This window comes from Phycodurus eques, chromosome 12 (assembly GCF_024500275.1).
Source record: "Phycodurus eques isolate BA_2022a chromosome 12, UOR_Pequ_1.1, whole genome shotgun sequence".
NCBI classification, from domain to species: domain Eukaryota; kingdom Metazoa; phylum Chordata; class Actinopteri; order Syngnathiformes; family Syngnathidae; genus Phycodurus; species Phycodurus eques.
Genome location: NC_084536.1, coordinates 2,543,972 through 2,571,224, shown reverse-complemented (window position 1 = coordinate 2,571,224; position 27,253 = coordinate 2,543,972). Strand labels below are relative to the sequence as shown.

Genomic DNA, 27,253 nt, shown 5'->3' with positions numbered 1-27,253 from the left:
TATGAATCTTCCCTACACTCCTATTAACCTCTACCATACTCTTATAAACACTTACTCTACTCTTAAACATACAGTAATGCACAGTAATAATGTACAGTATGTACATTTTATTCCTTGCAATGTGTTCTAATGAATTTGTAAAAATTTTTCATTGTAATGTTTTAGGCTAGGAAGCGTTTACCACAAAAAAAAAAATACTGCATACACTCAAAATCCCGCAATATGAAGTCGCACACTATGAATATGAAAAATAAATCTGTAATGCACTGAATCCGCCAATAGGTGAACCACGATATAGTGAGGGAAAACTATTTTAGTTTAAAAATATAATTCATCATTACTACAGTATTTAGCATCGGTGGCCAGACCATATAACGGCAATAACCGGAACCCCCAAGAGTATTGCTTATCGCAAATTTGTCTTTGTTTCGATTGGGTTTTAGCAATATAGTGATCACACTTATTTTGGTCACAAACAATGATGACATTTTCATACCATTTCATCTCTTAAATCCAATCAATCCCCATAAAAGTCCAGAAGCGACCTGGACTCGTGGACGTTTAAAAAAATAAAAGGATATGTATTGAAGAATTTAGCCTGGAAAAAATTAAACAAAAACCAAATATATATATATATATATATATATATATATATATATATATATCACATGGGACGCACATTTTTACTCGTCAGCTTTTGCCGGGGGAGAGTGTGGTACCACATGCCGGAGGGGGAGACAAAAAAGGAGGAGACCCAAACAGATGAGGAAAGATGAAAAGAGCAGCTTTGAAAAGGGAGGTGCTGCGTGGGCAAGCGGCCCTGAAAGAAGAGAAGAGAATGGCTGTCTCCTCTTCCTCGCTTGGCACTCGGGCTCGGCCTCAAAGACAGGATTAAACACTTGGCGTTGCTGGCTGCCTCACAGAGCGAACAGCGGGGGAAGGGGGACGGCAGGGTGGGGGGTTGGGTTATTTCCGAGTAATGTTTTATTTTACGGCGGAATTGATTTTTGGGAACTTCTGTTAGTAAAGCAACAAGGGGAGACGCCAGCAGTCGTGCGGTGAAGATTTGAAGAAAAGGAGCGCAGCGTGTGTGGGCGGCGTGGCACAATTAAAAATTCTCACCGGCAGACATCCTGGCTCTTTTCTGGGGTTGGAACATCCTCTCTTCTTCCTCCTGCTCAGAGTCCTGCTCCACCTTGAGGACACGCAGGCGCTTCCTGCCGGCGCCAAAGTCATGACAGAGTGCCTCCTCTGGAGACTCACTCTCCGCCGCCGCCAAGGCGGGGGGACCCCCTTCGGAGTCCGGCCCGAGCCAGCGAGCGCTGTCGCTCAGGGTGGCGGGCTCCCTCTGGGCGCCACACCTCTGAAGGACTGGGACACAGTTGTTGGGGTACGTCAGCAGAACACCTGAGCATGGATGGAAAATGGGCAGTGGGGCGTGAACGAGGGAGATGAAAGCCAAGAAACAACGGGTGGTGGGGGTGGAGGGGCGGCGTCAGCGGGAAAACGCTAGTTAAGAAGCAGGCAGCTTTTATTCTGCTTTAAAGACAGGCAGTAAAACTTTGATGGGGTAAAGACTTTTTAATCTGATGTCAGCCGAGCCAGCGGCTTGATGGTTCACTGCCGATGTCGACACTTCCGCGGAGGCAAGACAACATCCTGTGTACTTTTGCCGCTTGCGCACCCGCCCCCCAGTCCCCCTTTTCGCTGCTGTGTCCTCTGTCCTCCCCCACGGCATGACCGCACCACACCCTTCTCACATAAAGCGTGACTCTAAACCCCCCCCATGCCATAATTAGGCTCACACGTCAGCCGCGGCCTCGCTCCGACAGGCAGCTGGGCTCCTCGCCAACCTAACTAACCCCCCCCCCCCCCCCTTCCGCTCCGTCCCTCTCTGTTGCGCTCTCCCATCCGCTTTCACCCCCGTCCCCCCCGCACACTGCTTTCACTCTCGCACAATCTCTCCCGCCCTCCCTCTCGATCATATCCCTGCGCGCAGATAAGCACAAAAGGCTTCTTGAAAATAAAACTCCCCCCTCGCGTCCCTGCGGCTCGCTCGCTTGCACAAGAGCGTCTGCGTCGACAGAGGAAGAGCGTCTTTTTTTAGAGTGACCCGGTCTCGCTCGCCACAGCGTTTGTTGCATGTGCGCGCTTACTGTTTGTGTGTCACTCCCCGAGTCCTCATTTATAGCATGCTGATGTGTGTGTGTGTGTGTGTGTGTGTGTGTGTGCGCGCGCACTCACCCTCCCTCTCCCCCTGCCGGGTGGCATATTGGGCGAGTTCCAGCGCTCGCTCTCTGCGTTGGCCGTCCGCCAGCTCTCGTCCCGCTGTCGGCGCAGACACGCACACACCGCCGCCGCCAACACAGCCGCCGCCCTCCTTCTCCTTCAGCTCCAGCTCCGAGAACCGCATCATCGCCCGCTGTGCACGCACATACACACACAAACAAGAAAAAAATGCAGAGAAATCCCATGAAAACCACTCGTCGTCTGGCCGAGCCACACACACTCTCCTCTCTTAAGCCTCAATCTGGCCTAAACAGCTATAAAGGCAAAAGACAATTAAGTAAATGTGCATTAGAAAAAAAACTATATATTTTTTTTAGAAAATAAATTTTTAAATGAAAGAAAACGCCAAGAAATTAAACCGACAAGACAAAAAGGGGGGGTGGGGGGGTGGGGGGAAGAAAACAAGCATCAAGACACAGCAGGTTAGACTACTGCAGCCACTGTAAGTCCATGCGCGCTGGGCCTTAAAGTCCTGGCACATCTTCCCTTCCTGGAATACAACCATGGCTAGGAAACATACATCTAAGCCCCGAGGCGGCCGGGAAGAGGGGGGATAAAGGGTGGGGGAAAGGAGGGAGTGCGAAAAAGGAGGAGTGTGCAGCGATGCAGAGTATACAACAAGGAGACAAAGAGGCCATCAGAGGCAGATGTGATAAGAAATGTAAAGAACTGACCTCCCAGTTAGCTGCAGGTTGACTTATATTACTCCCCTCTCGTGATATGACTTCCATCTAAGCAATTAGAATGGGGGGTGGGCTCAATATAACTGTCCATCATTTCATTCTCGTGTTTAATGTAAAGGTTTCTCCACTGTTTCTTGACACACACAAGGCAGTCCCACAAAATGACACACAAACAAACAAACCAAAAACGACTCAACAGGTCAGCACAAAATTATCAAATCATTTTTGAACATTTGGAAAATAAGATGTTGGTTCAGAGGCATAGTGGAAAAAATTTATAGTAATTAGTCATTATTATCCTTTTGTTTTCCCGAAACAAATTCAATCATCACACGTCCAGAAATTGAGCGTTTGACAGCTTTGTGCTGAAGCTACGCATTGGCAAGCATGACACAGATAAAACCACAGTTCACGAGGATGCCTTCAAAAACAACAACAACAACACAGACAGACATTTGGGACACATTAACAAATCTGCCTCTGTGCCAGTGGATAACAAAGCATAGGGTTTGTTGGCTTTTTATTATGCGGAATGTTGGCGCATGGACGCGAACCGCATGACAAGTGAAGGAAAAAACAAAACAGTAGCTCAAATGCACGTATGTGAGCGACAAATGTCAAGTGTACTCATCAGGGGTGTGGAACCCATGGGTTGTGGGCCCGCAAGAGCATTCAATCCGGCCTGTCATGCAATTCTAAAAACGAATGAAAGCTGCGAGCAGAGACGAAGGGGTGCTCCAACCCACATGCACGAGGCGCACACGAGGCGCAATTTGGAAGCGCCAGGCGGAGGAAAATCACAACGCCAGGAGCGGTGTGATTGCCGGTATACATTTCTGCTTGTCGGGCGCCAATTAATCTCTTCAGGTTGTGACCTTCATCACACACAAGAAGTTTGGTCAGGCTCTGACCTCGAGGAGTTGACTTTTTAGAGCGGTGCGTTTTATGGCGAGAAAGTTTGCTAAAGTGCGCCGGTCGCAAACAATGCCGAAAAACTCTTCGCAAATTTCTCATTAGCTGTTTGGTATGCATGCTTCAAATGTGGTAGCAATCAAACAAAATCTCTTGGGCTAGTTTGTTTTTGAAGGAGCCTTGGAAATAGCCAAAACGCCCCTAAAATGGCCGCTTCAAACCAAAATGGGTTCCGGTGTCTTTTCGCGTATGAATGTTTTTGTTGCTCTACTCATGATAGACATGCCAACCATAGATACATTTTCACTCGGATGAAAACAATTATTTGAGGCTGGCAAAGCCCTCAAAATGGTAAAGACCTGCCCTCCACAGACTTTAAACATGATAGGGGAATACGTTTCTCACCCCTGGTGTAATTTATGTGGATGTAATTTGAGGTGTGCCGAGTGAGTGAAAGAAGGGCAGGGGGTCTTTTTAGCCAAAAGGGGCACAGGAGAATTATGACCTTGGACAGCAACAAGGCAGGCAGGACAGCACAGCGGGTTGGCTGGTAGCAACGAGGGGGGAGGGCATAGCCAAACAGGAAAGCCCAGCGAGGGCAGCTGCTCGTACTGAAGCACGCACGACAAGCCCGCCACTGCCCCTCACCTTGGGGTTAAGCATAGCCGGCAGCAGTTGTGCACAGCGAGGGCCGACCGCAGTCATGCTCGGGAAAACCGACGCAGCGCTATCGCGGCGTCAAACATGCGTTTTCGCCCTGGGGCACTCGCACAAGGACAAGCGCGTGCGGACGCACCGAGAATAACCTTTAGCAAACGCCTGCTTGCTAATCAACACACAGACATGGCAGGCCTGGTTAACCTTTGAACCGCCATCCCTGATAGAGGGCGTCGACTGGCCTTGCGCGCGCTGACTAAGATGGTGATAAACTAAAAAGGAGGGGGAAGGTCAAGTCTGTTGCCAGGACAGTAGCATGACAGCAAGGGGATTAGTCTTGTGCTGTGCTGGAAAAGCAGTATGCCAGTCACATGCAAGATGTGATCCAGAGGGAGTTCTGGGAATTTTGGCATGGGAATAAAGAGCTTGTCGGGCTTATTCTGGTGTTTGAAGTACAGCGGAACCTCTAAAGTCCAACCTACAATTGTGGATACATACACCGCGAGAGTTGCACAAAAGTTTGGAGTTCAAATGAATGTGAGAAGAGAGGAAGAATATTACATTGGACATTAGGTCAAGTAAGCGGACTTCAAAGCAGTAAGACCCCATAGGGTCCACATGTCCTTGTTACTTATCAATTCTAAACTGGAGTGTTTCATTATTAACAGTGGTTGATTTATTTTTACACTTGTGTGGCAATTGAAAACCAAGTGAGATATTTTAGCTGCATCGATGGTGGCAATCAGCTTTGAATTCCACCATCATTAACGCTTTGTACATTTTAATATGAATGCAGGACAATATTATTTTTCTTATTATACAGCGAGTTTGACCCTGGAACAGATTAATTCTATTACTTCATGCAGGGAAACCACTTTCAAAATCTGAGGATAGCGTTCAACTTTAGGGGTTCCATTGTATGATGGAAATGTTTGAGAACTGCACATATTGATTTGCCCAACGTATGCTGCACTGTACATAAAACATATACAAACACACACACACACACACACACACACGCAGACGCACACACACAAATGTTAATTGGCCTTACCTGCAGAGCTCTCTGCTCGCGGCTCAGCTTGCTGGAGTCAGCATACAGCTCCGTGGTGACGCATTTAAAGCGGTCTCCGACATAGCCAGAGGAGTTGGCGATTCTCTTGGCCAGACTGGAACGACGAGAGCCTTTGGAATTCTGGCAATCGTCCTCGTCGTCGCCCTCTCCTTGAGACTCCCCGAGGTCCACAACACTGTCTTCATTTTCAATGTCTCTGCACGTCGACACGTCCCGGTTCGCCTCTTGGGCCATAACCGTACAATTTGGAGTAAAGTGAGGAACCCTGCTGTCTCGCTCGCCCTTACCAGAGCTGCGCTCACCGGACGTACGGGCGCACCGCAAGGTGCTCTGGTCGTCGTCTGCAGGGTCAGGGCTGGGGCACTGTTCCTCTGAGGAGTCTTCCTCTTGTTCTTGGCAGAGTTTCTCTGGATCATTTGGGGATGTGCTAGATGTTGCTCCAGGACAGCCCGCGTCCTGAACAACCTTTGGCTTTCCATAGTGCGTTTCCTGCCTTCTGTCTGTGGGTTGGGGTTTCCGTGTTGGGCTGTGTCCGGAGAGAATAGGATAAGGATGGGAAAGGTGAAATTTTGGCTCATACTCCACCCTTGTTGTGTTTTGGTTGCTATGGTAACGTTCATTTTGGTCAAAAGCTGAGGATCCACCAGAGGGTTGTTTCTGGACTGTTGGTGTAGACTCTGCATCGGTGTCCGAGTGGACAAGGTCAATGCATTCAATCTTTTCTCGGTACGTTACAGACGGAGACGATGTTTTAGTTTGACTGCCACTTTGTCCTTGTGCTGATGCTTCTTTATCTGACTTTATTTGGCTGCCTTCTCTCATCTCCTTGCTCATGTTCTTCTCTCTTTCTTCAAAAGAACTCCTAGATTTCTCGTGTCCTCGTAGTTTCAGGCTGCCATCCCCCCTTTCTGAAAGCTTGTTATCAGAGGGAGGCTGCATTAGTGGGTGGGACATCTCCTGTGAGTTATAAGAAAGGTATTCACCTCCTGAAGCAGGCGGTAGATTGTGGTAGGGTAACGGGGGTTTCGCTGCCAAGTGGGTGGGGTAAAGGCTATTGCTGCCTAGCAACACTGGGTGAGGGTAGACGGGACCTTTCCCTGCAAGTGGCAGAGAGTGAAGTGCCATACTGTCAGTGATGGGGTAGTGCAGGTATCTATTGGCGTAGGCCAAACTGTGGGTTAGGTAAGCGTCACTTTGAGGAAGGTAAAGGGGGCCAGCTGGGTGGCCATTTTCCAACATGGGCCGTTTGTACGATGACGCCTCTGGAAGCGTTTCTGCTCGCTTAGCATTATGGGAGGACTTCTCAGCTCCCTCTCTGTGGTGGCCCATGACTGGCACATGTTCCGATTGAAGAGGGCTGTGTTTGACCCAATCGCCATTTGATTTGGGCGATAGACCCCTGGCTGTGATGAGAGAGGAGTCTGACGATACAGAGTTGGGCTCACTTATCCTCGGACAAGACGAGATGCGTGGCTGAGGGAGCACTCTTTCCAGATTCTTGTGTTTGATGACAGAAGGGGAGGAGCCTTTGACTTGTGAAGATCCCAGATCTGCATTAGATCTGGGAGATGGGGATAAGCCTGGGGCGTGCTGAGTTTGAGAGGGAGACCGGCTGGGTACCACCCAGGAGGAGTGTAAAGTGCTGATCATCTCTGGTCTCTCCGAGACCTTTGAAGAAGTGCTGTTTACCACAGAGTGAGGGTGTGAGGAGGGGGAGAGAGCTAGGTTCTCTTTTAAGAGTTCTCCACTTGGGGGAAGTCCATAACGTGCACCTGGAGCAATAGTGTCCATCTTAATTGGGAACCCATTAGGAAGTCCAAACTCCAGTATTCTTCCAGACAAATCCAACGGCTTCTCTGCCAATTCTTTGGTTGCTTGGGGTTGGTGAGTGGTCCTGTCAAAACTGGACTTTGAGGGTGACCTGCTATGTCTCCTTTCAGCCCCTGGCGCCCCATCCTTTGGCCGTGGCCTGGCAGGGGAGGGTTGCTCTGATGCCATGCTGCTGACAGATAACAGATGAGAAATGGGCTGCGCGGCAGATGATGAAGATATTGAAGCCGAAGAGACGGGCGGTTGTCCCAACCTAGCGACAGGCCTTTGTAAATCCAGTGAATTGTCAATGAGAGTTTGGGAAAGGCGAGAGGATGCATGAGGTGAGGAGTCAGAAGGCAGGCTATTCTTTCCACCACTGGCAGCACCTGTGCTTGTAATACTGGCATTATTGTTGGCACTGGTGCCAGTCCTAGAGGGAGGTCTGCTTGGTCGAGTGCTCCTGTTGGGTGATCGCTCCCTGTCAATAACAGACTGATGATGCTGCGGAAGAGGGGAATGTTGGTGAAGCTGCTGTACAAATGGAGGCGCTACACCGAGGCCCTTGTCCTGGCAATGCACAAGTGACGTGGGGGCCACTGAGACCGGAGGAATCCTCATTTGGGGCGCCACCAGGGGAGAGGACATGGTAGGAGGTGGGTAGGTGGGCATATAGTAGAGCCTTTCAGCCGCAGAGGTGACTGCAACAGGGTTGACATTTCCACCTTGGGGTGCACAAAGAGAAGGGTAGGCCAGATGCTGGGGAAGGTAGGGGTTGGGTTGGCTGAGCAACGAAGCTTTGTACATGTTCAGAGCGGCATATTTGGATGAGTCCATGAAGGGATACATGCTCGCTTCTGGGTAAGGGTTGAGCCACGGCAGACGGAGGTAGCTACCGCCAGTGCTCGCCAAGCTCATTTCAGGTGCTTTTTCCCCAGGTGCCAGACGTCGTTCCAAGCTTAAACCCTCTGCTCCAGGAATCAGCACCGGCTTGTGGAAATTAGGAGGGATGCCCTTATAGAGGCCCAGGTATCCATTAGAGGGTTTACGACTGTCCAGAGGGCCATCCGGCTTGTAGACAAGGTCAGGTAGACCATCCCTGTTGTAACCCAATGGGAGAACGGCCGCCTCTCTATTCTTCTCTGTCTGCAGCGTTCTGATCCCTGGGTACACAACGCCACCATGGAGGCGAAGACCATCGTGGATCAGGGTGCCTCGGTCCAGCCCCATCGCCGCCAGAGGCGTCAACCTTGCATCCACCTGCAGCAAAAATGGTGAACAGAAAATAAGATCTCTTCTACAAATACAAAAATGCCTCTTAGTTTTTTTCCAAGTAAATAAGTCTTGAAAATGAGTGGAAAGGTTAATCTCAGAGACGTACCATATTTTGTGTGATCTGGTTCCCTCGTCTTAGTTCCAGATTGGTTTGTGTCTCTGCATCGACATCACGAACAGAAGTAACCCTGGGAAGACGAGCAAGTATTTAGCACTAAGTGTCTTGACTCGGCCACAAACACTTTGTTGTACACAAACTGCCCATGTTCTTGACGCATATCTGCCTATGCAATTCCCAATGTCAAAGCGCCAATATACTTTAATCACTGGGGCATGGAAGCCAATCCATGATCATAATCACTTCATATTTCTTGAAAGTCACACACGTTTGAGCATTTATCCTTTGGTTCTTGCTTGTAGCAATGGCAGTTGGAGCAATCGTAACAACCGTTCTTTTTTGGAAACAAGCTCAGCACGGTTGAAAGCCACGAGTTAAGCTCCTCTTCCATCAGTCAGGAACACTCAGCAACCACACAAACACATCCCACCCTGCTCCCCTTCCCGTGACCCCCATCCTGACCACCCCTGTAGGCTGACGCACATTGCGGAGATGCCGCCATTCAGTCACACTGGTTTTCGCTGGCCTCTCTGACCTACGCTCGGGCTGCCTCAGCCCGCCGAGCGAGGCCAGATTATACATCAGAGACCGCGTCAGTAGGGGACCATTTACTGCCCGTCGACACCGAAACACAGATCGGCCAACGTGCACGTGTAAAAGCAGAGCATGCAAACACAACTCTGCACTAAAGCCACAGGAAACGAAAGACATTTGTTGCGAAGAGACAGTTTAAAAAAAAACGATTGTTTAAGCTTGAGTAAGGGCGGAAAAAAAGGGAATTTGATTGTGTGTGAAATGACCTTTTAATCCGTTATTAATTGGTCTGTTAAATTGATAAGTCGCAATTATTCATTTGAATGGTTAAGGAAATTCTAATTGGCCTTTCACATTAAATCCATGCGTTTTATCCGGTGGGTTATGATGATCGTTTGGACAAAAGATTCTTAGCGACACAGTTTTCTTTTGTTTGCTAGCAATGTTTTCAATGGATGTTTTTTTTTTTGGCTCTTTTCCTTATGAAAGTTTCACTGAACCAGAAAATGAATTTACTACAATAAACATGGTACACAGGTCTACGCCCTGGCTGCTTAGTACAAAACAGCCTGTTTTTGACGTAACCAGAAACTCTGGCTCACCCTGTCACTTATACAATAGATTCTTAGCGAGACTTAGTGCTAAGGCAAGATCCACTTAGTTTGCTAGCGACGCCTTGGCAAACGCCAGCCTCGAATGATTGACGCTTTTAAAAGAAAACAAGACGACCAATTTCAGTCACAGTCACAGTAATTGATTACTTCAATTGGCGTCGACGTTACGAACCTGTACTATGGAAACTAACAGCTCGTGTTGATTTGAACCATAATTTCATACGTTTTTTTTTTTTCATTGGCGTGGAATACTAAAATTGATACGACATAAGACTCCATTATTTTAAGAAGGAAAAACGGGAAAATGGCGACTTACAATAACTAGGCTAGGAGGTTGTCCGCATTTACGTACGTGATGTCTCCTTATGAGGAAATTTTTTTGCGAGGCGGCCCTAATAAGGGGAGCTCGCGCAGGAAGAAGGTGGGAGGCCGAGGCGTGGGGGAGGGAAGAGCCTTTAAATAGTAAAGAACGAAGCCTTGCCGTGCTCAGCAGTGCTGAGAGCAGCAGAGAAAGCGCTCTCCTCTATCATCCCAGAGGAACGACGCCGAGCCTCGCTGGCACGCCACTTTTATTGCCGTGACCCGAGGCCCATTAATCAGGCTGCTGCGGGCCCCTCATCACGGTTCCTCCCTGTCCCAGTGCGCCCCCCCACCACCTCCGACCGAGGCGAGCAGGCCTGCCTCGACAACATCCGCATATGACAGAACTGAAACGGCGTGCGTGCAGAGGCGCAGCGAGCTCATGCACGTGCGTCACTCCCGCTTCCTGTCTCACAAACACACACGCACCCACCACCGCCACAGCAGCTCATCTGGCATTGAAAAAGCAATCTGCGCTCAATGAGACTGAACAAGATAACAAAAAATAAGCCTCTTATAGGAATGTAGACATTTGACGCCATGCTGCCTTGACAGACAAACGCGCAACTTAAGACGACAGCGTGGTGAAACGTGAGGGACGGGGGCATGCACAGGTTTTGGCTATTGTGCAAGTACACGCATTCAACTACAAGCAAAAATAAGAAGGTACATTTGAGAAGGAACAACGGAACGTGCAACAATTCATCTAGAAGGTTGTACAATTTAGAAAACGATGCTTCAATCACTTGTACAATTACTAATGGCTACGGTTGTTATGCGCTAGTAAGTCCTAAATACACATTGTATTTATACAGATTTTTACACTTGTATGACAGTTGAGACTGTTAAAGTGTTACAACATTGCTGCTTTACTTTATTATTGCTTGTTTACATGCAGAGTTTTTTCTCATTCCGATTGAAGATCTCTGGTCAACTGTTTACTGTGACAAACTCCGATCTGGTGTGTACGTGACATTTAGTAATCGGAACAGCTGTTCAACAAACGTGACATGGGGAGATCGATGTAAACATCACATGATGTATCAAGATGGAGGTCAGTTGTCTTATACAGTAGTTGTAATTGTTTTTACACTTTTTTAAAGCAACAGGCTGATAAAAACAAGTTACAAGTAGTTAAAAACAAGATCTCCGTCACAGACCAGCTCTGCTTGGAAGCCGCCATACGTCATTGCGCATTAACATCAAGACAGAACATGCGCAGACAGAACACAGCCTGACTACTCCGATTGACCGTTTACATGCCTGGATCCATTTGGGAAAAGGAATATTGCACCCCTGCAGCCTGTTTATTCCGGATGAAGTGTTATATTGAGCTTTTTTTTTTTAATTCAGTTCGGTCTTCTAACCAGATTCTAATCAAAATAAAAGGCACACTTTAAACCAGGCTTTTTCCTATGGGAAAAACAATTTCGACATCTCAGCCTAAAGGTTCCGCTGTAGTCTCTCCCCCACGGCCTGTGTGTATCCTGATTGAGGAAGCAGCTGCATACACAACACACGTCTAACGGCATGACACGTTGTGTCTAATGAGGAGCAAGCGCGGCGGTGCATCTTTATTAATTGACTGGCAAATGCAGGTGTGACTTTGACCCGAAAAACACCTCCCGGATCAAACGTGACTGCTTGCTTGTGCATAGACCAGTGTTTACGTTTAAAGCTCCACACGTGGCCAGTATTGACATTGTGGGAAGAGAAGAGAAAAAAAAAACAAAAAAAAGACTGACTGAAGACTAAATGTACAGACCACACCCCTGATTATGACACGCGTGCACATGGGCGACACTGTGCCGCAGATCACTCATTGCAGCCTCATTGCATGCACAAATTGCGCACAGTAGGATGAAGTGCCGCTCCAGTATGCGTCGTCATTACGGCTGAGCCGACAGCTCGGGAAGATGGGCGCATCATACTTTGCTAACATTAGAATAATTAGTCGGCATTTATACCAAGCTAAATGTCCATCTAGCGTTCGCACCGCTTGACGCGTCGACAATACTTGGAAGATAAATCTTGTCTTAAATATGTTTAAGAGTTTCAAGAGTATTTCAGAGTTTAAAGAGTATTTATTGTTGTATACATGCATGCATTCATTTACTTGTATTGCTAATTCCATAACTCAAAAACTACTTGAGTTGTTCAGATGTCCAACACTTTGTAATGCTCATTACCGCCCTCGGTCGGACTGGACGGAACCACGACGATCATTTCTGACTTTTCTCACCGCGCTAAACATTTTCTCCTCTTTTTAAATATTATCGGTGGAACAAACTTAAATATTTTGGCTTTTAAACATTTTTTTATTTGGCTATTTGTCGCACCGTTTCTGTTGATGACGAGCTGTCAAATTACAGGGAGTCCTTGGTTTACACCAGTTTAGCTCAATTTATATGCAAGTCCAAACCTGCCGTAGTTTTAAACTAACCTACATTAACACAGTATAATAGTAAAGTCAGAATTACCGTAAATATTTGTATGAAAAACTATCACATAAAAAACAAAAGTACAGCGTAAACTGAGTGTGCCTTCTTGTGCCATGTGATGTCATGTTCTTACGGCGCTGCTCAAATAGCGCAGTTGGAATGTGACATCGCCAACTAGTGGCCTGGGATGCATATTACCCCATTTTCAAAATTCAACTTTAGCCTGACTACAGCTTTTTTTTTTTTCCTTCCAACCTCATTTTGACATACTGCACGTGGAATGAATCTTGATTGGGGGAAGGGGGGTGTGGGGGCGCACGTCCCTGGCAACAAACAACTCCCGACGGCCGTCCAATACATCACGCAGGCCGGCCGGCAGCAGGCAGACAGACAGGCAGGGTGGAAGGGGAGGGGGGCAGTGGTAGTGGGGAGGGGGTGCAGTGGTCGTGCTGCGTTTATAAAGCAGACCGCAGCAGCGGAGCCTCGACGCGCACCATTAAACAGAAAAACCACCGGGTGTTTTTTAGCCGAGTCGCTCTGGAGTTCAGTATTGACCGCTTTTTGAAAAGAACAGGTCATGTTTTTTTAAAAAAGGGGGAGGGGGGGAAAAAAAAAAAAAAAAAAAAAAGTGGGGGCAGGCGGGGGGCAGAGCGGACGGACGCTTGCGCCTGCCTCATCCCGCTGATTTCCTGCCTGTGACAGCAGCGACTTGAACTTGCCATGACCTCCATCACCGGAACAAACAACGGCGCCGCTCATCATTTCCTCCTGGGCGGAGGCCTCCTAATTCCCCACGATGTGGGCGCGGAGGGCACAGCGGGGGGGGGGGGGGTCAGCACTGGCGTGCATGGAGCACAAACAAGTTGACCAAGTGCTTTTTATGGTCACTATGGAAATTATGCACAAAAAGTCACCGACAGATTTGAAGTATCTGCTAAAGTGCAGGTGCAGAAGGAGAAACGTGAGGCTGGTGTGCCGAAACGGTGATTGCGCCCTACCGCACCCCTCCCGCCCCCCAAACCACTTTTTTTTTTTGTCCCTGGAGCCCTGCCAGGCGCGCTGGAGCACAGAGCCGCGATCAGCTCTAGGGGAGGAAGGGGGGGGGGGGCAGTGTGACGCAGGATAATCTCCACAGCGACGGGGGTGGGAGGGGAGGAGGGTGTGGGGGGATAAACAGGGATTAAACGGTGTGCACGCACACACACAAATCAGAGGCCTCGTCTCGCTGCCGCCATGTGTGTGACAGGATTTTCTGCGCGCGCGCGCACGCACACACGCACACACGCACACACACACACACACACACACACACCTTACACTAAACGCTCAAATGAGCGCAAGGAGGAGAAAGGCACACTTAGCGTGCACGCTCCTGTCGACAACATTAACACCTAGGCGCCATAAAAGGACGCGTGGCCGCCTTTAATTGTTATTGATCATCAGGCTGACGTGTGCCAAATGGTCCGATTGATCACCCCCTCCGCCTCCAACTCCATCTCCTCCCCCTCTACCGTGTCTATCCTGCTGCAAGGGGTTGCGCAAAAGATGCACATCCACCTTGTCATTTAAGTGTTCCCCCACCATATCGCAGTTTATCGTTCACGGCCCTACTATATAGTGCAGATTTCCAAGCGATCGTTTGTGTTTTTACAATGGGTAAGTCTAAATTTAGAACCATGTTGTGTCGCAACATGCCAAGCAGCACTGAGGTCTACTGGAAGAAAAGCAGAGCAGTTACGAGCAAGAAGACAAAGCAGAAAAGGACCCAAAATGAGTAGCGAGAAAATTTTTGTATACTACAACACCAATTCCAATGAAGTTGGGACGTTGTGTTAAACATAAATACAATGATTTTCAAATCATGTTCGACCTATATTTAATTGAATACACTACAAAGACAAGATATTTAATGTTCAAACTGATCAACTTTATTGTTTTTAGCAAATGATCATTGACTTAAAATTTTATGGCTGCAACACTGGGACAGAAGCTGGGACAGGGTCATGTTTACCACTCTGTTACATCACCTTTTCTTTTAACAACATTCAATAAACATTTGGGAACTGAGGACACTAATTGTTGAAGCTTTGTAGGTGGAATTATTTCCCATTCTCGCTTGATGTACAGCTTCAGCCGTTCAACAGTCCGGGGTCTCCGTTGTAGTCTTTTACGCTTCATAATGCGCCACACATTTTCAATGGGAGACAGGTCTGGACTGCAGGCAGGCCAGTCTAGTACCCGCACTCTTTTACGACGAAGCCACGCTGTTGTAACACGTGCAGAATGTGGTTTGGCATTGTTACGCTGAAATAAGCAGGGGCGCCCATGAAAAAGACGTTGCTTGGATGGCAGCATATGTTTCTCCAAAACCTGTATGTACCTTTCAGCATTAATGGTGCCTTCACAGATGTGTAAGTGACGCATGCCATTGGCACTAACACAGCCCCATACCGTCACAGATGCTGGCTTTTGAACTTTGCGCCTATAACAGTCCGGATGGTTCGTTTCCTCTTTGGCCCGGAGGACAGGATGTCCACAATATCCAAAAACAATTTTAAATGTGTACTTGTCGGACCACAGAACACTTTTCCACTTTTCATCAGTCCATCTTAGATGAGCTCGGGCTCAGAGAAGCCGGCGGCGTTTCTGGGTGTTGTTGATATGTGGCTTTTGCTTTGCATAGTAGAGTTTCAAGTTGCACTTACGGCTGTAGCGGCGAACTTTATTTACTGACATTGGTTTTCTGAAGTGTCCCTGATCCCACGTGGGGATATCCTTTACACATCGTTGTCGGTGTTTGATGCAGTGCCACCTGAGGGATCGAAGGTCACGAACATTCAATGTTGGTTTTCGGCCTAGCCGCTTACATGCAGTGATGTCTACAGATTCTCTGAACCTTTTGATGATATTATGGACCGTAGATGATGAAATCCCTAAATTCCTTTCAATTGTACGTTGAGGAACATTGTCCTTCAACTGTTGGACTATTTTCTCACGCACTTGTTCACAAGGAGGCGAACCTCGCCCCTTTTTTGCTTGTGAATGACTGAGCAATTCAGGGAAGCTCCTTTTCTACCCAATCATGGCACCCACCTGTTCTCAATGAGCCTGTTCATCTGTGGGATGTTCCAAACACTTGTTTGATGAGCATTCCTCACCTTTCTCAGTCTTTTTTGCCACCTGTCCCAGCTGTTTTGGAACGTGTTGCAGCCATCAAATTTTAAGTTAATGATTATTTGCTAAAAACAAGAGAGTTTATCAGTTTGAACATTAAATATCTTGTCTTTTTAGTTTATTCAATTAAATATAGGTCGAACATGATTTGCAAATCATTGTAATGTTTTTATGTATGTTTAACACAACGTCCCAACTTCATTGGAATTGGGGTTGTATATGAGTTGCTGCTCCATATGTGTTAAAGTGTTTGAATGTTTATAATTACCGTAAACATATACATTGGCGGCAGCACGGTGGACGACTGGTTAGAGCGTCAGCCTCACAGTTCTGAGGACCCGGGTTCAATCCCCGACCCCGCCTGTGTGGAGTTTGCATGTTCTCCCCGTGCCCTGCGTGGGTTTTCTCCGGGCACTCCGGTTTCCTCCCACATCCCGAAAACATGCATGCGAGGTTAATTGAAGACTCTAAATTGCCCGCAGGTGTGAATGTGAGTGCGAATGGTTGTTTGTTTGTATGTGCCCTGCGATTGGCCGGCAACCAGTTCAGGGTGTACCCCGCCTCCTGCCCGATGACAGCTGGCATAGGCTCCAGCACGCCCGCGACCCTAGTGAGGAGAAGCGGCTCAGAAAATGGATGGATGGATATACATTGGCTGGCAAGCAGTTCAAGGTGTACCCCGTCTCTCGCCCAAAGATAGCTGGGATAGGTTCCAGCACGCCCGCGACCCGCGTGAGGAGAAGCTGTACGGAAAATGGATGAATGGATATATAGTATGGTCATTTCTGTTTTACAATCTATGGCGTTTCACATTATATGTTAGCATCACCCTAGCGGACTTTCATTCAACAACAATATATGGTTCGGCTGAACATTTTGGTGTTTAGCTATACAAAATGTATTTTGTTTCAAGTTTGTTTTAGACTAAACTTAAACAACTTATCTTATTTGGATAACTTTGCAAGTGAGAATGAGAACAGGCACTAAAGGAAGACTAAAAATTATGTTCAAGTGTGACTAAAGCAGTGATCCTCAACTGGTGGGGCGGGACCCAAAAGAGTGTCGCAGAGCGATTTTAGGTGGGTCGCAGACAGGTTGTAAAAAATGTGTAGAATAATTCAAACGGTCAAAACTGTGAAAGTTGCCTAGGTCTGCTGCTTTCATTTCTTAAAAAGAAGGCTAATGTTGTACGGATTTAAAATATAAAGATAAAATGTTGTAAATGCAGTAATGTATGTTCATACTGTTTCTTATGGTGGTCCAAAAGGCACTTAAAAACGTAAGCATAAGTAATGTTTAAAAATATATTCATAGGTTTCAAAGGCTATTTTTGAACAATATATGTTCTTTATTGTTCCTAACTTCAGTAACAGTGGGTCTCGACGTAGCAACAACAGAAAAATGCAGTTCCCAATGGGACAACAATTGAGATTCAATGAGCAGAGCTGCCTACCTATAAAAATTCCCTTCCAGAAGAATTTGTCTGAATTTACATATTTTCAAAATTTTGTCGAGAACATTTCTTTGGAAGTCATAATCGTAATTAAATTATGGCTTCAATATTTGTCCTTTTAATGTTTTTATTTCACCAACATTGTAATGGCAGACGCAGTTGCAGCCTAAACCAAAGTCGCAGTATATGCGATTTCGACGTTCCACCATCAAGGATATCTTTATCTATGATTAACTATTAATCATTAAAAATTATTAATAGATATCTTTATCTATGATGAAAAAAAACAGACGTTCCAAAACTTTTGGCAGCTCTGAATGAGGGAGGGATAAATCTATTAAAAATGTTTTAATTTGGTTTCGAGAAATCGTTTATTTTCACCAAATGACGAGGGGTCTGAAATGTATCTCCCAGGATAAACGGGGTTCACTGTACAGCAGAATCGTTACCAGACAGTGATTGAATTCCAAGTTGTTCTAATTTCAAAACAATTTTGCTAAATAAAACCGAAATACTTAACCCACCAAAGACACCTGTTTGACACACAACAAAAAGAGAACAGGAAACAGTTTACTGGCAAGCTCCTCCAGTCATTTTCATGGTAGTAATTAGCATGACACTTTCGGAGGTATGCTATTTTACATTAGCATCTGATTGGTAATTGCAAATGTGATTCATATTTATTGAACTTTATTATCAAGTAGAGATTCCAATTTTGAGGTTTCTATGGTTATCATCATCATCACAAGGTGAGGAAAAAAAAGTCAAAGAAAAAGGAAAACTAACGTTAACCCCACTTTTACATGCTCACTGAGGTGAATGTTGTTTTATTAGCTGCTGTCACGCACGACGCTGGTCTGAACGCAATGCTCTGTTTGACTTTTGAGGCATATTTTTCACGAAATTGTACCACTTTTGGGCTGTTTCACATTCGAGCCTCCGCTGTATATATTAAAAGAAAGGAGGGAAAAAAAAAAAAAAAAAAACACAAGTCTGGAAGCGAGACAGATCCGCGCAGAGCCGAAAGGGAGCCGGCAGCGCCTCCTCAGCTGTCACATTATTAGCGAGCACGCTGTAAACAAGGGGCCCCTGCGTCCTCCAGGCCTGCTGCACAGATGCATTCAAGTCGCTGCATGGTTCAGCACCGCCACACGGGCCCACCCCCCTCCCTCGCCTCTTCTCTGCCGTCAACAACGGCGACATTGTGATTCCGCCGCCCCCTCCCTGCACTCCCCTTCCCTCCCATGCTGACACTGGGGCCTGGGCGGCGGTCGCTGAACCGGCTCTATTCATCGCGGGCCAAATGGGAAATAAATGGCTCTTTATGTCACCAAAGGGCCCGATTGTAATGGGGATGCGCTAGGCAAGAGTCGGCCAGCATTTTACCGGAGCTTTCTTGACTTTGATTCGAATACACTGGCGCTGCTTTCATGCTGGATGGTCTTAATTAAAGTGCAACCCCCCCACCCCCACCCACCATCTAGAGATTACTCCGCCCCCTACAGGATGAATGCTTTTGTTTAATGCTTTAATTATTAGTAGCCTATAAAGGTAAATTAAGCTCGATGAATTTTAGTGAAGCCTTCACACCTATGACGTCACCCAGCCTATGGGGGATGGGGGCTGGCATGTGCTGAGTGACATATGAGGCAACGTTCAGAGACATATCGCACTGTTCAGTAGCATCTATGGCGTTAGAGCAGTGTTTGCCAACCTGTAATGAGCAAATATACCCATTTTACGTTCCAAAAATCGCACAGCACACCAAACAAAAGTCACAGAACCTACGGTATATACAGTGGAACCAAACAGACCCCGATAATAACTGATATCTAATAAAACGGTACAGAGTATTGTGTCCAAAAATAGTTTCCATTGGTCACTTCAAAACGTCGCTGACAAAGTCCGTTACTTCCAGAATTGGCCGCTGTTGTTTACAGACGCTGTGTCGCAATGCAGGCAGAGAATGGGACTGACGTATTTCCGGGTCACAGACATACAATATGACTAGATCCAATTCCAAAAGATGTGCCTACGGGGCGGCCATGTTGAATGAGGGCCATTGACTTGGCAGCCATGTCATGACGGTTCTGTCAATTGTGCGTAGAGTGCTGGCAGAGAGCGAGACCAGCATGGCTGCGGCGTACACTGAGGAACACAAAAGTCCTTGGAGTCCGGAACATGCTGTTTTTGTAACAGTTTTTTTTTTTTTTTTTTTTTGTCAAGCCGTTAGCCTTTGGGACCGGATTTGGAACTAGGAAGTTCACTAATTCCCTGCGGCGCATGAAAGCGACTTGCCTATGATGAGTACTGTACATCAACAATGTCACCATGACCAAGCACACTCGCGTGTTAAGTTTAGATAAAATGTGAAGTTTTCAAACATTTAAGCTTTTTTATATTTATTTACAATAACTTTGTACTGTATTGGGTGTTTTAGGCCATGAAAAAAAGCCTACGAAACAATAATCTTGCACTGTACAGTAATGTGGGTGCATATGGGCTAAAAAAGAATTTCAATAAAATGCTTCAATGTAACGGACAATTGGCTATATCGGACGACCCTCAGCCCCTATTAGTCCATTCTATCGAGGTTCCACTCTCATCCCTCGCGATACTGCGGTTCATTGAACTGCAGATATATATATTTTTTTTAATTGTACAGTGCAGTCACTCAACTGCATGGCTACGGTAAAGTAATCATTGCTGCTAATTGAATATAGCCTACCACTGCAAATTAAAAGGAACTGCAGTCCATAACGGGTGGTATAGCGAGAGGGATGATGGAAACAGACGGTGGTGCTCTTTCAATTGCTTTACTAAACAAAGGGTAACAAAATACAGTCAGCAAAAGACATTCTTAGCACACCTGCAGGTAGCCTCAACTGACACCTTCACTGTACACCATAGTGGCTAATAATGCTATAGCCAGCAAATAGCTGGCCAATAGTACATTCTCATATGTTCATACCCTGCCTTATAATTTTGTATGTTCCGTATAGTAACACATTCACTGCCATTGACGGCTTTAGAAGTCAAATATCCATGTTAAGTGGGAAGGCCTGCAGTGAATGAGTTAAATGCCAGGCCAGTAGCTGGTGACAAAGTTCCAAAACAAAGTTCCTATTTGCTTCCAAAATACCATTATCATGTTAACAAGCAGTGAAATCTGCAACACTTTGATTTTTATCAGTTTTCATCCATCCATGCATTTTCCGAACCGCTTATCCTCACTAGGGTCACGGGTGCGCTGGAGCCTATCCCAGCCGACTTTGGGCGAGGTGGGGTACACCGTGAACCGTTTGTCAGGCAGTTTTTTTTTTTTTAAACTGTCTCCTTTAAAATGGCCCAAAGAGCCACAACTTTAAAGGGTGTAGTAGTAAAAGCAGTTAAATGTTTGTTGCGCTACTTTGTACATGTTAAATTTATATATACCATAGTGTACGAACTCTACAAGAAATTGTTTTCTTTCCAATTGCAGCCATACTCATGCGGTGGGGAGTTGGAATTTGTACAGTACAGATCAAAGTTAGCTCGGTATTTCTGAAAACAAAAGTGTCGAACTGAACCGAACCATACTGCGTGGTGGAAAGAAAGCTCACACTGTTAAGTCGGTGGGAGCTTTGCACGCCAGCCAAGTCAGGTGGAAATATTCAACGAGGCGATACACATTCCTGCTGTGCGCAGACTGCGGGCTGGTGGCCAACACTCCGTCGTGCGCAGGCAGGATTACGTCAGGAATATGGATGTAGCCCGAGGCTCCTGCTGCTAAAATTAAAACTCGGCCCAACCAGGACGAGCCTGCCAAGGGACCGTGAGGCTCGGCGGCACGTCCAATCAATGGTCCGCCCATCCACAGCAAGGACACTTAAGATTAGCGCGCGTGATTACGCTATGTGATCTCGTAAAGAGAAAACGTCTCAGAACGAAGTGCGTGCGAGCACGGACCACAGAACACGCGCAATCACGTGAGATGCCCGTCTGGATCTCGGGGGGCCGCAATGGTCTTGCTCGGGGGGGGGGTTTGGATCAGCGGCGTCCGTCACATCTCTGCGGGGAAGCGCTCCGAGCGCTCCAGACCGCGTCGAAACAAAAAGCTTTGTGGAGCGAGGCGAGAAAAGAGCGGGTGAGGAAGGGAGGGAGGGAAGGAAGGAGGGGGAGGGCCTCCGCTCTCCCGTTTCATGGCGAGGTCCCGGGAGGCCGGCACGGAGCATAGCTTCAATCAAACCGTGACGTCTCCTCCGGGAGCTGCGCAGCGGCGCCTGGAAAACCGATCTCTCCTCGGCTTTTGTTCACACGCAGGCCGCCTCGGCAGCAGCGAGCCTGTTGTCTTCCATCCAGGCGTGACAACGGAAAAAAAGAGCCCGCTTCTCCGACGAGAAACATGAAACACAACACTGTCCTTTTCGGATTTTATTAATTTCCCACCCCCCCCTTCCCCTCCCCCGCCTTCCTTGCGGCACGCTGCCAAAGCGCCCGTGTGCTTTTATTGATGTGCTCAATCAGGGAGAGCTATTCCGTGCGTGGCCCTTATTGATTCCAGATTAGAAAAGCGGACAAACAGAAGGTTAATTGCTTTAAAGGGTGGGGGGGCCACGGTTGTCGCTAAACGGCGACACGATGAAACCGCATATTCACTTGACACGTCTCTTTTGAAAAACACAAACTATTGTCGGATTTACATAAAAATACAAACATTCCCAGTGTGTGGGCCCCCTCAGCCGAGTGAAAATATGCTCATTGGAATTAATGTGGAAAGATAAGGCACAGACGTGTGATTGCATTTTTACAATTAATAGAAGTCAGTTGTGCTAATTGAATTAGTGCATAATGAAGCTACTTTAGCTGCGAGGGGGAGGGCGTGAATCACCTGGAAAGCACACATGCACTCTTTGACAAGACCCTATATACACAAAGACAATTGGGCTGTTTTTGTGCTGATTTTGCCCCTTCCTGACCAAGGACGTCATACGCCAGACTATTTTATGTTTTACACGATTATCCAATAAGATTATCCTTAGGTCTGAGGTCTGTCAAGACAGGATTTGTCCCCATAATAGGGTTCGAAGCGGTTCAAGATCGACAATCTTCATGTGTGAATTGTGACGTGAAACGGAACGTGGCCAATCAAAGAAGCGACCTTACTGAGGAATTAGAATGCGAAAACAAACAAACAGGTCTTACCCAATGTCATTTTTTTGTATAAAACTGGTTTCCCCAGACGGCAAGAAGTATTTTCCAAAGCAATTGACGACGTTGCCATTTTATAACGGTCCCACTTCCAGCAACTTTAGGAATTACTCGGGTAACATCGGTGCAGATCCAGAGGTGTCTGCCCGTCTTCGCTAAGGTGAGATCACATGAGATTTTGAGCCTGGCAACAAAACAGAATCTTTTTGTGTGTGCGCTGTTCTGTGTTGAGATTATCAAAGCAAACCACACACACGATACCACCAAAACTGTTAAATGCCTGATTTTTTTTTATCTTCATGTATGGGGCCTGTCACATAAATCTTTTAAAATTTGAAAAATCCTTAGTGCGTACCAGGCCTAACACGGCGTGACGGAGGAAATGTGAGGTCATGTGACATGACGCCGAGTCAATACGCCCCCCCCCCCCTTGTTCCAACACCTGGAAAACACATCAGCCCCCACACTGGCCGCTCAGTGGAAAATGACAGTCGCACTATAAATAAGCAGCACGCAAAATGCCAAGTATTTGGGTTTGCGCGTCTACGCTCGGTCCAATGACCAAAAAAACATTCCCGGTGAGCAGGCTCGGCCTGAGAGTTTGTTGGGGTATTGGAGAGAACAGACGGGATGACATTTGACAGCGGATTATTTTGGTAGCTGCAGATGACCTATGCTTGTATGTATTTTGGCTAGCAACACCGCGAGGCCAAACCAAGAACGCTGAGCAAGATGGCAGCCTGCGTTAGAGTCATCGGCAGCAGCAGGCCAACTGGTACAAAAACTTTGAGGGAGCACGCCGCCGCACATGAAAATAAACGCGTTGAATGCAGCCGAGCGGCTGGATTCAGAGCAGACAGGTGTGTAATCTCGCGCATTCATCTTTGCGTGTGCGGTTTATTTGTGGCACAAGCAGGAAGTGAGCGCAATCTTAAACAATGGCGTGCTTCCCCCAACCCGAAAGAGATTAGCGCGGATGCTATTTCACAATATCGATTTACCGCCTGCACCAGAATTCACCGGGGTAACAGGCAACATTAACCTTGCCAAACTACACCCGCCGTTAAAGTGCGGTTAACCCTTTATCAGGTGAGGGAGGGTGGGGCTTATATATATATATATATATATATATATATATATATATATATATATATATATATATATATATATATATATATATATATATATATATATATAAGGCTAACCCACATTAACCACAGGGATAAAGGTTATAGTATCAACTGCATCAAAATATTTGGTCATAATGTAGAGAGGAGTTTGCAAGAATATTAGCATGATGGTAACTTTAACTCAAGCTGGCATAAAAAAAATCTCAGTGAAGGTCCTTAAATCTTTATCAGAGTGTCCAGTCATGAAGAGAAGCCAAGTGATTTTGTAACAAATTTGTGAATGTGCCAATTTCTGACGCTAATTTCTAATTGGTTCCTGGGTGAATTAAGCAAAGAGGAAAAATGCTTGCGTAAAACAAACCAAATCTCAAGTGTCGATTTGAGATTTAACTAAAAAAATAAAATAAAATGTACATAATCCAGAAAAATGACAAATCTTTAATTTTAGTTGAATTGTTACATCAGAAAGCTCCCATTACAATGACGCACCACAGGTCAAATGTCAAGCGAGACTTTTAGTTTGTTTGGTGAAAGTGCATAGCTACCATGTCAGATCTAATTATCCTGTTGTGACAGTTACAAAATGTGAATCCGTCTGTTTCCAGAAATGTTATATTCTCTCTCTCTCAAGTGGACTTGTGAAAAAGTGAACATTTGAGAGAAAGCAAATTAAATCTTTAGTCTCAATTTGAGATGTAACTTGTATCCCCCTTGAAGAAAATTTAGGAAAGTGCAAAAGTTTCCAAATTGTTGAGTGTCTGTTCTAGACACACAGATTTTATCGGGCTGATCGGTATCGGCCGATATTTAGCATTTTATGCTGATCGGCTTTAATGTCATAATTCGCCGAGCCGATCAATTATGTCATTGATCAACTGCGCAAAAGACATTTACTCTGCGTCGCCATCGTGCACAGCATATTTGAATCCAAAAGCTAGTTTATTTTTATCCTCGACGCATCTTTTGACGTAGCATTGGAAATAGCTGACGGCCAATAAAGTTATTAAAAAAACATGTCGGCAGTGTGGAACAGACAAGTCTGAGACAGACAACACGTAAGGTCCGGATACACTCGTTCCCGGGTTGACGACAACAAGAGTGGAGCGCGCCGACGGTATCATAAGGACAAAATGGGGAAAAAACGTGTGTTGGTGGTCACCGGTGCTCAGGACAGAAGAGGACGTTGGTTTAAGGCTTGCTTGAGGTATGTTCACGTACTTTGAATACGATACGGCTCACAAGCAGGCAATAAAATGTTATGTAGCCTAGCAAGCTAGTGGTACCACGAACGGTTGGACGTAAACATGCCGCCGTTCTGTCGAATCATGCTCTAAAGTTTCGGTGTGGGTGAAGTCATTTAATTAAAAATAAAGTAGCATCTGTTATTTCTGTCATGTAAAGTTAGTTTGACCTGACTGATTAGAATACACGATCTGACGAGAGCAGTGATTTCCAACCTTTATGGCGCCTAGGAGCATATTTTACAATTGAAAAATCTCATGGAACACCAACAAACAAAAATGTCACAAAAAGTGGTGACATTAATTACTGTATGGACTTCCTGCCATCTCATAGAAGACCATTTATCATTTGTTCTGTGTCACTATGCCAGTTGTAAATATAATTTTTTGAGCAATTAAGTACACAGGTATATACAGTAAATGAACAGGTCATTTAAATAGACACATTCCTCCATCTTGTGATCGGATCGGTGATCGTTTTTTTTAAGTCGCTGATCAGCCCCACAAATCCTGATCGTGTAAAGCCTAGTCTGTTCATTGTATTCATTTGTTAAGAAATGAGCTAACTTCGCACTACTGTACCGCTAGCCTTCAGTCAAGTTTGTCTCAAATGTTTAGTTCGGCTCCTTTGTGTTGTGCCATGTTTTGTTGGAGTAAAACAAACTGCAGAGTACCATAATGCATATGCAACTGACTATTTGTCCGTTGGGCTCACTTCTTCTTCTTCTGTTTGTTGTGTGGTTGGCTAAAAACATTTGATTATGCACCGGACTTGCAAACACTCAAAACGGTAACAATGATACAACTAACGACCTGAAGTGTTATCGCGGCATACTGATGAACTATTGACCATTTCATATATTTCATGCCTACCATGTTACGCGGTTCATTTATCAGTTTATCAGAGCACTTCTGGAATAAATCGTAACTTCCTTCCAGTTTCTATCATCTCTTTCCTGTTACCAAATCTTTGTTGGATTCTTGCATTAAAAAGTAGGCTCGCCTTGCTTTTTACAATCTTCCCCTCGCGATGTCAAGGTTTGCTTTAAGCACATTTAACCTTTTATTCATGTGTCAAAGCCCCCTGACGCCTCCTCCACCTCCTACCACCGCCGTGCCTCGATCACTTAATCCTCCCTCTCATAAAAAGCAGAGGTCCCAACACGAGGCCCCCGGCGCTCTCAAACCTGCCCTGGTGCCTGCAGCAGACGACGCGTGCATTTACAGCCCTCGCCCGTCCGACGTGGATTGGCTGCCTACGTAAAGGGGGGGCGTGGGGGGGGGGGGGGCAGCTGAAGCGCCAGCTCTTACGCCGCCTCTCTCACTAAGCTCGTTAATGAGCTGGAGCCAGCCAATACGAGGTGCATCGATCGTCCTGAGAGAGCGTCCCCCTAATTAGTGCCCGGGTGGCTCCGGGACAGAAGCCGCGGGGTGACGACATGACGTGGGGGGGTTGTTGATTGGAGTTCAACTCGGAAGAACAACTAGTTCTGCGGTGCCCGCCTTGCGTGCAAAGCCAAAATAAAACCTGCGATTAATAATACAACAATGGAAGCTGGGGGTGAAAGTGGCTGAGAGCTCAGCGGAGATTAAGCGACAAAAATAGGTGGTGTTTATTTGGGGGGGGGGGGGGCCCAAAGTCACAAAGAACACACCTGCGAGACCTTGATCCATGCATGTGTGTGTCGTGTACACAATGCCACACGCACGCGCGCACGCACGCACATTTCCCTAACAGCTTCGAGGCTGACGAAAGCCGCCGATCAACGTCCACTCTGTCCAAACAAAACACACACGCATACACACGCGCGCGTTCAGGTGACGCAGCCGCACACACGCGAAAGGACACACACGCACACACTGCGGGGATGCCCTCCAACTGAACCTTTTCGGCAGGGCGAGGCTGGCTTCCGTAACCTTGTTTTTTAGCGGCAGGGGCTTCGTGTGCGCGCACGTACACAGCACCCCCTACGCACGCGCACACACACTCACTCGGTCGGTCGGTCACACGACACAGAGTGTGAAAACGCTGAATTTATTCACCGTGGCGGACTGCCTTGCACTCGCGCCCGGGGTCCGCTTGACAGGCAGCCGCGGGGGGGGTGGGGGCCAAGCTCACGGCCGGACCAACTCGCTTGTGTGTGCGTGTGTTATTTATCAAGCACATGCCACTGCCCCGCCGAAAACACACAAAGACCACCCTATGCGCTATTCTTAGAAGTGGTCCGGTCCGCTCTCAATGTGTGCGTGCGCGCACCACCACCATCACCGACCGAGGCACACTTCTTGCGCTTTTCG

General features: G+C 46.7%; 1 protein-coding gene across 5 annotated transcripts in view; it reads right to left on the bottom strand.

The window, feature by feature from the left end:
* Positions 1-27,253, bottom strand: part of bcor (BCL6 corepressor) — a 45,422-nt gene that overhangs the window by 17,350 nt on the left and 819 nt on the right. For 2 of the 5 annotated variants that reach the window (XM_061692852.1, XM_061692857.1), the window contains exons 2-6: positions 8,807-8,888; positions 5,596-8,685; positions 2,964-3,020; positions 2,245-2,422; positions 1,123-1,407 (exon numbers count right to left, since the gene is read on the bottom strand). In XM_061692852.1, coding sequence (XP_061548836.1) covers positions 1,123-1,407; positions 2,245-2,422; positions 2,964-3,020; positions 5,596-8,685; positions 8,807-8,809 — 3,613 coding nt within the window. In that variant the 5' untranslated portion in view covers positions 8,810-8,888. Of the gene's footprint in view, positions 1-1,122; positions 1,408-2,244; positions 2,423-2,963; positions 3,021-5,595; positions 8,686-8,806; positions 8,889-10,282; positions 10,322-27,253 lie in introns of those variants that run through there. The other 3 variants (XM_061692853.1, XM_061692856.1, XM_061692855.1) reach the window with 3 other exon arrangements.